This window comes from Pholis gunnellus (genome assembly GCF_910591455.1).
Source record: "Pholis gunnellus genome assembly, chromosome: 11".
NCBI classification, from domain to species: Eukaryota; Metazoa; Chordata; class Actinopteri; order Perciformes; family Pholidae; genus Pholis; species Pholis gunnellus.
In genome coordinates, this window is record NC_136538.1 from 8,917,052 (window position 1) to 8,929,016 (window position 11,965).

Sequence of the window (11,965 nt, forward strand, 5' to 3'; positions counted from 1 at the left end):
CAAAGCAGTGGCAACACACATTCTTTTTATATCCGGGCCCACCGAGCGCATATATGCATAAACCCTCTCTCATGTTCTGTTACTCCACATATGCAGAAGACTAGTGGAAGAACATTCAAGCACTTGGACCTTTTCAGAATCACTTGGTGTACAGAAGAAATGCATGAATAATGAATCTGTGCTGAACTCCCGCTGAACCCTCTGCACCGGCACCGAGCCGGAGATCAGCACATGACGTTCAACACACACATGCACTCGCCGACCTCTGCAGAGCTCCGAACATACGAGGCAATGTGCCGCGTGGAGTATTGCATCTGTGTGAATCATTACACTGCGGTGCACCTGGCTGCAGTTAGAGAGAGGACTTCTCCTTTGATAAACCTCACGACTGTTGGAAGGGAGGGGGGGGGGGGGGGGGGGGGGCAAAAGTGGAAAGACAAATACGCAACTGCCGACCAACCGGTGCTGCAGCCGTTAAAGCTCCCGCCCTTTTGGCGGCTAAAGTGTGTGTGTGTCTGTGTAAGCGGTTCAATGTTTAACCCTTATGTCAACAGAGTGCATGTGTCACAACAGCATTCCTGTGAGTCGCTTGCCTTGTGACAGAGCGGTTTCATAATGGGAGCACTGCTCCGACCGCCCCGCTTGCATTGTTTTGTGGCAGCAGGAAGGAGCCTTTTGTCTCAGGCGTAGAGGACGACTTGCAGGCCGACGGGTTTCATGCTGCTGCATGTTGTGTGTTAATGAGCAGAGGGGCGAGGTAGCGGGTGGCCGGGTTAACTCGTTCAAACAGCGCACACACACACACAGCACCCTGTTTGCCCAGAATGAGCCTCTCCTCTTCCTCCTCGCCGTAAATGGTTAACTTGGCAAGGATCACGTGAGAGCGCTGCGGTTACATGGGAGGTGAACTTTGCGCGTCTTATTATTAGGCAACAGCATTTCTTTTTCTATGAGAGCATTTTTTTTGGTTTGTTTTTATATCAAGAGAGGAGAACGAATGAGGTCTCCGCAAAAGTTGTTTGTTGATGAGCAAAGTAGATATGTACACGTGAAAATAAAAGTGTTGAAGGAGGGTGGGTGTTTTGTCCTTCATGGCAACCCTGGGTGTAGCCAGACGTGTCACTCAGTGGGAAACCATTTCCGCATCAAGGCCGTCTGGCTCCTCCCTGCCATTGTGTGGCAACGCGCTGTAGGTGAACTTTATCCCTCTTTGTTAAGAGAAAGAGAGAGAGAGAGAGAGAGAGAGAGAGAGAGCGTTCAAGGGATTTGCATAGAGCAAGGTCAAGTTACACATCTGTGAGCGCTGCTGAACAATGTGGGTCCCATCACTCACCATAAGGAGGGGGAGAAGTAATTGCAATCTCTCATATGTTAAAACCGTTTGAAAAACAGCCTCCGTCCAAACCTGTATGTCAACTGTGTAAAACACCCAGCATTACATTGCCATCGCAGACTGAGATCACGCAGATAGCGTTCACCACACCCAGCTCCACGTGACCTTTAGACAGGCAGGTTTTCTTGCGAACACATGGCGTAAGACGGCTCTCGATCAGCTCGTAGTCGTTACAAATGTGCACGATACGAACACGTGGGTTCATATCACCTCCGGCTTATCGGGCTCCTTCAAGGGCACTGAACTTTCCCACAGTGCTGCCTTTTGTATTGGGACTTCACTGTTGCGTCAAGGCTCTGCTATTCATCCCATGTGCTTCCCACAGTATTACTGTAGCTGAGCTTGTTGTGGGAGACTATGACTGGACGAGCCACTATGTGCCTGTTAATGAAATGCATGCATGACATCTTTCCTACTTGCTGCAAAACCAGTTTGTCACAGATAAAGTTTACCGCATGAGGTCATGTGATTCACAAAATATAGGCTGTCATCACTTTCATTTCCATAAAAACCACATGGGACGGAATTAATTGAATGTGTCTTAAAGGATACTTCCGGGTTTATATCAACTACGGCTGTATTTCTGTAGATTTGGCCAACATTACCATCGGTAATAACATTTTACTCACAAGGGCTCTCATTAAAAAAAAATGTCTACACATAATTAATTCAAATGCAACCTACTCATAAACCGTGTCGTAAATGTAATGCTGTTCTCTTCATTAATGGTGTCTCGCCTCACTTGAGTAACAAGCTAACGTTACTGTGAGGTAGTAACAGTTGACAAAGTCAGCAAACAGCCTTACCGCTATCGGCACTTTATCCATCCATGGTGTTCAATCAATTTGCTGAATGGGAATATTATTACCCCAACTGTCGCTTGTGAACATCCGTCACAGTTTACAGACCGGGTTCTTAATCTATCTATCATACCTATGCTGCGTTACGGCTAAAGGAGATCATTGCCAACATCGCCAGTTTACACTCACGTTTGATTTTTACCTGCACATAAAGTCGTGCAGATAGAAACGGCCTATCTGACTGTTCTTTTCTTGCCTTGTCAGACATTGTTGTTGCTACGTCGCCATGTTCCAGATTCAAGCAATTCATTTTGTGAGGAAAATATTATCGCAACAGATAGAAGCCAAGGACAAGTGCCCTATCTCGCAATGTTAACAAAAGTGAGGAATCGTTTGTGTATCCACCCTGTGAGTTCGGATTCGTGCCAACATGTAAAGGGTTCGTCCTTGGCCGAATGCTACGCCCTTCCACCGAGTCACAAAATGATTTCTGTAATCCTGCCAACAAACAGACCGAACTGAAAACATAACCTACGGTTACCTACGGTAATTATTGGTCAAAGCTACAAAAATAAGACCCAAGTTGTAAGACACTGTGATTATCCTCGGTGAATTCACACACGCGCGGTTGTACTCGTCATTCCAGCTCTACTTTCTATTCCAGCTCCTCACAGCGAGCTGTTTTCTGAGACAGGGCTTTGATGTGGATGAGGGAGGTGAGGCGTCGTGTGCCCAGATGCCCAGACGCTGTGGTTAAGGGGGCTTTATCACGCAGACAGGAGGACAGCACTCATCTCCTGCCCTCCCATCTTTCACCGCGGCGGGAGGCTGAATGTGACAACCGATGCTCCCCAGCTGCTCAGGAGCCAGGCCCCCAAAACCACAGGCGGATAATGAATGCCACACCATCGTGACAACTTGCACTTTTATGGATAGGGGAGGAAGGACATCTCTGGCACGGACGCTCGCAGCAGATGATGAAACATCCTCCATAAACCACCAAACAATCAAAGGGAGGGCAGGGAGGCATCTGAGGAATCTGTAACGGGAACCGCGGCTGAGTTATGACCACTACCAAAAAAGGGCTGTTTCCAAGTGAATGTGTTTAGAATTTGACTGCGGGAAAAATGAAGAGAGATCACTTCCTAAATGCAACCACAACATATGTAAACGATGCATTATACAGGCGCATTTCCCCATAATCTTCCCTACTTTCCTGATCTGAATAAGCTACATGCTATAAATGAAGAATTTCCCTCAAAATAAAGAGACTTGAGGTTTTTTCAATTGGGTCAAAATGAGCTATTCTTGGTTTCCCTTGCTCTCGCAGTCGAGTTATTTTGTTTTCTATACATCACAGAAATTACTCCGCATACCCCTTCTGCTTTCAAGGCAAATGTTACTGAAACAGGAGCAGCTTTGATCTCCTTCCAATCCCAACCCTGAAATATCTGCTAAATAAAAGGAGTTATAAATATGCATGTTCACACATATTTTTAGGTTTTATTCACCAGGGTTTTATCCAACTCTTTGGCTGAATTAATACATGCAAAGGGGTAAATACAAATCAAATGGGTGTTCAAACTATTGACAGAAAAGGTAGCAACGTGAAAACGATGCCAGCACTAGTGAGTTATAAGACACCCGAGTGCTCTGTTGGTAACTGCTGTGCCGGGGACGTCAGAGTCCATTTTCTAGCATGGCTGCTCAAAAATAGACAGGAGCTCCGGTAATAAATAAGCCTACTTTGGGAAAGTTTTTATTTGGCTCAGAGGAAGAGGTTGCATAACACACATGAAATACACCTCTTTAGTTTTCTTGGCTCAAAAAGAAAAAAAGAAAGAAAGAAATGTAACCTTTGTCAAGAAACGAGGCTGGAGGAAAAAAATGCTATGTGTCCAAATATAAACGTTCCTGTAACACATATAAACACATTCAGGCTCCGACAGTACATACATATTCATGCTGCTGTATGCACTATGAACGTCCTTATAATGAAGTTGGATGTGTCTCTCGGGGGTTCGCATGAGGATGTATCAAGGTGTAAGAACAAACCAGCCATACATAAACTAGTGCGGTGCTAGTGTACAGTCCTAATATATATATATATATATATGTGTGTGTGTGTGTGTGTGTGTGTTTACTTGTACATCTATCTTTGTGAGGACCATTTTGAGTTGTACACCTTCAGACTGAGGACATTTATGTAAAGTGAGGACATTTGTGTTGGGTTGTTGTCAGGCATTATTTGTGATGGTTACGCTTAGGTTAAGGGCGAGGGAATGCATTATGTCAATGACTGCATGGATGTGTGTGCGTGCGTGTACAGCAGAATGACATTTTTAACATTTTGTCTGAGTCGGTCACAAAGCTGGAATGATTGCACAGCTCAGCTCACTAAGCTAAACATAACAACCATGAGTCAGGGGTGAAACAGCCTTTTAAGGGCAATAAGTGAGAAGCCATTTAAATATGCAGGTGTTACTTATTCTAATAGTAGCTTATGAATTGAGGCCTATCCTCAAATTCTGGTTCAACCGGTTCTAACTATATGCTGATTTTGCAACAAGAGGCCAGGGAAAGTTTGTTTACATCAATGTCTGGTTGTGTCTGAAAATATTCGGGGGTTTCCACTGGACGGGAAACTATGTCGTCAGCTCACACGGCATGCAAGCTTGCTTAAGCATTACAGAAGCAAAGTTCAGGTCTCTGTTCCTGGTTGCCAAAGCAGACTCTGAAACTACCTTCTGTTTAAAAATGGATGTGAAAACAATGTTCATTTACATTTTTCAGTGGGGATTATTTCCTCCGCTCTACCCTCTGCTATTTACTGAGTTGTCTGTCCCCCGACGAGCTCGGCAGATTAAGGGGATATGTTACCATCTTGGTTTTTTTTTTCTAAATGGATACACATGTGGCACATCTGGGTCCAAGCCTGACTCATTACTCACTTTTTTATGTTCCATTCTCTGCAGCCATGGCAACTGCTGCATGTTTGGCAGAACGCTTTTGAAGGCAGTGGAAAAAGAGAGAGAGAGAGATAGATAGAGAGAGAGCCTAGGGAGGGAGCATAAAGGGAGAGTGAGAAAGGGAGGGAGGGAGAGCGAGCAAGCTCTCAGTAGTTGGCCTACATCCAGTGTAATCATGCCATGGAGCCGAAATGAGGCCTTTGGCAGCACACCAGGTTTCTGAGAACAAAGATGTGAGCTTCTAATGTTGGCGGTGGGGCCTGCTTGGCATCCTTTGCCATTTCCCAGCAGCCCTTGCCTTGGCCGACTGCCAGGCCCCCACCCCCACCGGGACTGCAAAGAGGATCAGAATAAAGAGAGAGACTTGTTTTTCACTCGCCTCTTGCTCTGGCCCAATGACATCACCTCTGCAGCCTCCAGCCCCCAGATTCCAGCCGCCCAGCACATTTTTCCCTTTCGCCGTCGACCCTCCATTTTATTTGAATTCCACCATTTTATACCTAAATCAAAGCAGACTACTTAAAAATGTCCCAATTCGTGTTTCTGTGCACACGCTGCACATCGCTTCTCTGCATCATGCATCCAGGATCCAGTGTCAATCCATTGAGACAAATCAATACAACGTCTTCCAACTAACATTGAAATACAGGAAGCAGCTAATTTGACAGATGGATGTTGTGGCGTTATCTTTCAGAGCTCCCCAAATTTGTATCTGCGCTCTAATCCTCGCTAAGCAAATCCGTGGCTAAAAATAGCACTGTGAACAGGATATATATGGTAGTCGGGGTACTGTGATAATCTCCATGGTTACTGCTCTCTGTTACACATACAGGGGCTGTTTAATTCATTCATTAGTCCTTACATTCACCCTCCTGACATGTTCCACCGTCTGCCACTCTGTGCAGCTATTAATCTGCAAGGTGGGTCACGACAACAACTGCTCGACTGCAGTGAAATGTCCTCACGCGTACTGCATTAACCTCCCTTTGTTATGTCTGTGCAACATGTTACAGTGGAGTTTGCTGCTCACTTCAGCAGTTGTGCTAAAAAGGGTTATATAATATGAATGTTGTTCTCGTGGAGGAGAAAAAAAAAGACTAAGAAAACATCCAGCGCTGTGTTTGGATTTGGCAGAAAACTTCAGAGAGAATTTGTAATGATTCGCTCCCATGAATAAAAGATGGACAATATAAAATTGAACAGGCTCAGAAAGAGATAGAAGAAAAATAACGTCATCTCATCAGGCCTGCAATGCTGTCACATGCCGGGTATTCCCCTGGCCGTCACCTACCTTTCACTCTTTATTTAGCTATTTAGCATGTCTCAATTTACACACCGCTCTGCAAAGAAATTGGGTTAAAAACAGCATTACAGACCTACTCTACCTGGCTTAGTGGCTCAAATGCTATGGCCGTCCGCCGGGGTCTCGCTGTGCTGGTTTTACTGTGTACATGCTTCATATTGCCAGTCGGAGCCATCTGTGCAAGTCTGGCTTCCTCTCAGTTCTTTGTCACCTCTGCTCATTACAACTGTGCTTTGCAGCCGCTGCAGCTTTTACTTTAAATCAGTGGATCTTCCCATTATAGAAGCGGGTCATTTAGGATTTAATTGATTCCCAGCATGCCTCCGTCTTGCATAATAGTGTGTAGCTATTTGCTTGCACAACAATCGGCTGAGTGGAAACCGAAGGATCAAAGCATTAGGCAACCGTTTTCCCACCAATCTCAAGGAAAGAATTTGTTTATTTTTGCCCCTCACAGCAGTCATTTGCTAACTGTGTCATAAAGCGTTACAACACTTCCTCGTGTTGTTCACCCAACACGGATTGAGGTTTGAGAGAAACCGGAGATGGGAAACAATGTGTTTATACAGTAGTTTACAGTCTGACGGCACTAAAACCACGTGATCTCCTCAAGGGGATACCGTTGCGTTGCATTGTTAGGCGTGCATTACAGAAACAATCACGTTAAATCATATGGCAACTGCACTACCATTATATCTGCTTGGCGGCAACTGTGTTATTTTGTTAGCAAACGGCTCGACGTCCCGTAGATGGGTGAGGCGGATGAGGGTACGTGACTAAACATCTTGCTTCCTCTTTCCAACGTCACATGGACTTGCACAAACATATCCTGCTTTGTGTCTGCAGGTTACAGACGCATTGCCTCACCCAAAGCCCGAGGCTAAGCTGCAATGAGTTGGAATGAGCCCAGATGAGAGGGAGGAATCTGAACTACTGGGACACTCCTCCAGTTCAAACATACACTTTTACTTCAGGGGGGTTTTTGGCTGGGTTTTTTTCTTTTTGGCATATGACCTGTTTCTAGAAAAAAAATGTTTCCATCATGTAAAACATAATAGTCTAATCATTAATCTCGCTACACCTCTATACTAGCACTTCGGATTTTGCGTGTTTAATTATGCACTTACTAAAAATAATAATAATAAAAAAAAGAGTCTGACTGGCTGATTCATTCCTGTGTAACTTCATTTCGTGGTGGCAGATTTGGATGACTGACTGCTCAGTTCATGTGGGCAGAGCTATATTCGTGCTGTAACCCCGATCCATTCAAGCTTACAACACACTGGCTGGAAATCCCCACCTCATGACAGAGCTTCCTGGTTACTGGCTAATGGAGGCGCTTTTCTCTCTCATTTTATATATTAACAGGGCAGGAAATTATTGTCTAACCAGTGCTAAAAAAAAGAAAAAAATCCAGTCTGTCCGTGTTGAACTCGTGTTGGTAAGCTGACACGAAAACGTGGGCAGTAAAACCCCTCCAATAATTCTAAAATATGGCCAGTAAATTGTGTTTGCTGCTTAAACAAAAACACTGTTATGTTTTCTGCACAACATGTTCTAGGTTCATTGTATATCTCCATACAATTGCAACTGTATTACAGTCGTTTTCGACCCACCTCATCCATTGCACAGCAGCAGTAGTAGTAGCAGCAGCTCATGGCGTCGAGGCGCTGTGCATTGAGAAAAACAAGCTGCAGCGTGCGTTTTTCAGCCTGAACCGGATAATGCTCTGAATTTAGGACAAAGCAGCAGTCAACTGGAGGAGCTGGCGACTCTCTCTCTCTCTTTCTATCCCCTGGCGGTCTACTGCTAACCTACAGCCACGTTTGTTCATATAAAAAAAAAAAAAAAAAAATTCTCGCTGCATGCTCGCTGGTGTCGATGGTGCCATATTGTTTTTTTTGCAGGTTTGATAATAATAACAGGAGGTTATTCCTTTTAGTCGGAGGCGGCGGTGAGGCTGAACTGGGTGCAGCTCTGGCCGAGGTTCAAGTGATTACATTAAAATAAATAAAAAAAAGAAGTGAGTGACAGAGGCTGCAGTAAACTGTGTGGGGGGGAGGAGGATGAGTGGGTGGAGGTGGGGGGGGGGGTCTGTCGAAGAAATCAAGTCAATAGAAACTGAAGTGGAAGCAGGCGTTTAGAGCTCCGTGGTGACGTCACTGCTCCACATTGAGCCAGTAGTAGAGAGTCAGTGGAGATAGATAGAGGAGCGCCGTAGTAACGTACACACCGACATGAACGTCTCCCTCTAAAACTTCAACGTTGTCGCTCTAAAAGTCGGGAGAAGACGCCGTTTGTGTATTTTTTTTCTTCCTCTCGACAACCGGAACTTGCTCTTTGTTGGCTTTTTTTGAAGGGAGCTCGGAGGAAAGCAGGGAAAAGGGAAAACAACATTTTGGGTTTCTTTTCGGGGGGTCGACGACGAGCGCTATGTCGTCCGCGGCGGTCGCTGCTTCTTCCAGGAGGCAGTCGTGTTATTTATGCGACTTGCCCCGCATGCCGTGGGCCATGATCTGGGATTTTACCGAGCCCGTCTGCAGGGGATGTGTCAACTACGAAGGAGCGGACCGCATTGAGTTTGTCATCGAGACAGCGCGGCAGCTCAAGCGGGCTCACGGGTTTCAGGAGGGCAGGTCTCCCGGGCCGGGGAAGTCGCAGAAAGAGATCCAGGCGATCAACCACGCTGTGGCGGGAGACCAAGGCTCCCGGCCGCCGCAGCCTCTGGACCGCTACCCGCTCTCCTCCGACCGCCCGCCGAGGCTGGGTCCAGAGTACCAGTCTGGCAGGCAGAACGGCATTCCCGTCCCCAATGGATTTCCTAAGCCCGACGAGCCGCCAGAGCTAAACCGCCAGAGTCCCAACCCGCGCAGGAATAGCACGGTTCCCCCAAATTTAGTGCCTTTGGTTAACGGGAACATGCCCCCGGTGCACGCAGTCAACGGCAGACCGGGCCAGATGGGACTTCCCTCTGCACTGGCGGGCGGTAGTCCCGCCGACATGGGCAAGAGACCCGCCTCGGTCTCCAGCACCGAGCACGACAGAGAGGGGAAGGAGAAGCACAGACCGGACAGTCTCACGCCGGAGCTCTCCGAGAGCCACAAAAACAGGGCAGACCCGGACTGGATGAGCAAGGGCAAAACGGTGAGGGACCTGATGGCTCTGCACACGTTCGACAACAGGTTCAAGAAGGACCATGCGGCCATGCAACAAAGGGCTATGGTCTATGAGACCAGCGCCACGGCTTCCAAGTCAGGTAAGCATCCAGCAGTGCTGAAATTCAAGAATATTTTTGTTGTCATTTCTGTGCAATATTCAATTTTATGTTTTCTTAATTTACTCATTCGTGCACAGGAAAAGGTTAATAACGTGCAAAATGATAAATCTAGTAGTAGGTCTGCAAAATTAAAGGTGCATACATTGTATTTTTTTTAACGATTTTTGTCGTGTTTGTTATTATTGTTTTGTACCCTGTGGTGCAGCAGGGAACGGCAAAAGTGCACGTCTCTCCGCCAGCGTAATTGTTGAGCCATGTCTGAGCTGTGCGACTCAACTATTTCTGTTTAACCCTTTCCCACCTCCAGACAGAGGAAAACACCCCCGGAGCATGAAGAGAAAAGCCTCTCCTGAGCCAGACGGAGAGGGGACCGCTGCCAAGCTCAATGGAGAAGGACAGCAGTGGTTACCACCACCTACTGACGGACTGAAAATGCCTCCAGTTCCCCAGCAAAGCTTCAGCTCTCCCCCTTCCACAATATCCCCCCACTCCCGCACCACCCCGCCTGAGGCGGCCCAGAACGGCCAGTCCCCCATGGCGGCTCTCATCATGGCGGCAGACAACGCAGGTGGGAACAGCTCTCCCAAGGACGCCAACCAGGTCCACTCCACCACTCGGAGGAACAGCAACAGTCCCCTGTCGCCGTCCTCCATGAACCAGAGGAGGCTGGCGCAGAGAGATGCGTCTGGCGCAGGCACGCCCCACGTGCCAGGCATGGACCAAGTGCACCCCCAAAGCATTCCGGACTCCTCGGTACCCGGCAGCATACCCCTGTGCTGCACGCTGTGCCACGAGCGTTTGGAGGACACGCACTTTGTTCAGTGCCCGTCTGTGCCCTCGCACAAGTTCTGCTTCCCGTGCTCGAGGGAAAGCATAAAGCAGCAAGGTGCCACGGGTGAAGTGTACTGTCCAAGTGGAGAGAAATGTCCCCTGGTTGGCTCGAACGTACCGTGGGCTTTCATGCAAGGAGAAATCGCCACCATCCTTGCAGGAGACGTCAAAGTAAAAAAGGAGAGGGACCCTTGATTTTGTTTGAACACTTCTTTGGGGAGGGGAAGCAAAAATATGAGTATAAATATATAAATATCACATACATACCATTCAAACAAACTAACGGACTTGTACATATTGGACCCAAGGGAAGAGTATACTTCGTAAACATGGTTGTATAATTTTTGATTTTTGAATACATTGTGTTTCTATATTTTTGAAGATAAAGGTATGTACTCATTATAATGGACTACGTTCCTCTTTGTTGATGTTTAACAAAATTCTTGATGTACTTCTAGGTCTGGTGGCAGTTCCTGTTTAACGTAGAATGTGACTAATGCTACTCTACGAGCACTTGGCAAAACTGAAATGCTTTTAGCTGTACTTGTATGCACTTGTTTAAAAATTGCCAAATACAATTTCTGATCTTGTATGAACTTATTGTCTGGGCTTGCTTCATTTGAGTGAATACGTTACACAGGAACCTGTGGACAGATGGTGAGATAGGGGCTCTGTGCTCTGCTACGCAGGCTTGTTGTGACGGCTCAGGAGACTTGATTTACGCTGCACAACATAAAGCAGGCTGCTGTTTTTCGAGCTGCAGGACGGCAGCCTTGTTTTATCTGCACACATGCCTTTTTTAGGCTTCATGGAAAAGCATGGGTGGAAAAAAAACACAACCCCCCCCCTTCCCCCAAAACAAGACTCATTCTGTCCCAAATGTGGTCCAGCATGTGCATCACTGTAATTGATGGCAGCGTACAGAAATAGGTGCCAAGTCATGTTCAGTCAGCTGGAATCTGTTGAGTCAGTAACGTGAGAAAGTGCATGATTTTCAACATGATACCATAGTGTAACCACGTTGTGTAACCGCACAGCCGAAACGTTCCGCCCTGGATAACATCCTTAGCTTGTGCACTGGTGCCACACATTTTTCAAGCTTGTATGCCAACTTGTGTTTGACGTTATGGTGTTCAGGTTTTTCATTTGAGACAAACTGGTTATTCATGACACAATCCAGCTTTTGATTCACTGAGCAGTTCGCAAAAACCCACAACGTATGAATAAAAATCAGCATTTCAAACTACCCTCCAAGCATGAATTCGATACATTAGCACTGCAGCAACACCCCCTTTTTAACGTCACCGACGCTACAACATGCCTCCACAATGCTCAGAGCAGATTTCTGCCTCGGTATGCAATGTGTGCTCTTTCAGAGTAAACAATAACGCT

The 11,965-nt window shown here is 46.6% G+C and overlaps 1 protein-coding gene across 1 annotated transcript; it reads left to right on the forward strand.

Annotated features, from left to right (window-relative positions):
* The first annotated feature begins 8,634 nt into the window (after positions 1 to 8,634).
* Positions 8,635 to 11,169, forward strand: irf2bp2a (interferon regulatory factor 2 binding protein 2a). The gene is made up of 2 exons (XM_079168697.1): positions 8,635 to 9,721; positions 10,050 to 11,169. The coding sequence occupies exons 1-2, from the start codon at positions 8,899 to 8,901 to the stop codon at positions 10,766 to 10,768; spliced, it is 1,542 nt and encodes a 513-aa protein (XP_079024823.1). The 5' UTR covers positions 8,635 to 8,898; the 3' UTR covers positions 10,769 to 11,169.
* Positions 11,170 to 11,965: the final 796 nt, after the last annotated feature.

Coding starts and splice junctions, on each gene's coding strand:
- irf2bp2a (XM_079168697.1), top strand. CDS start 8,899: ATGTCGTCCGCGGCGGTCGCTGCTTCTTCCAGGAGGCAGTCGTGTTAT. Junction 9,722..10,049: donor CGCCACGGCTTCCAAGTCAG/GTAAGCATCCAG, acceptor TCCCACCTCCAG/ACAGAGGAAAACACCCCCGG.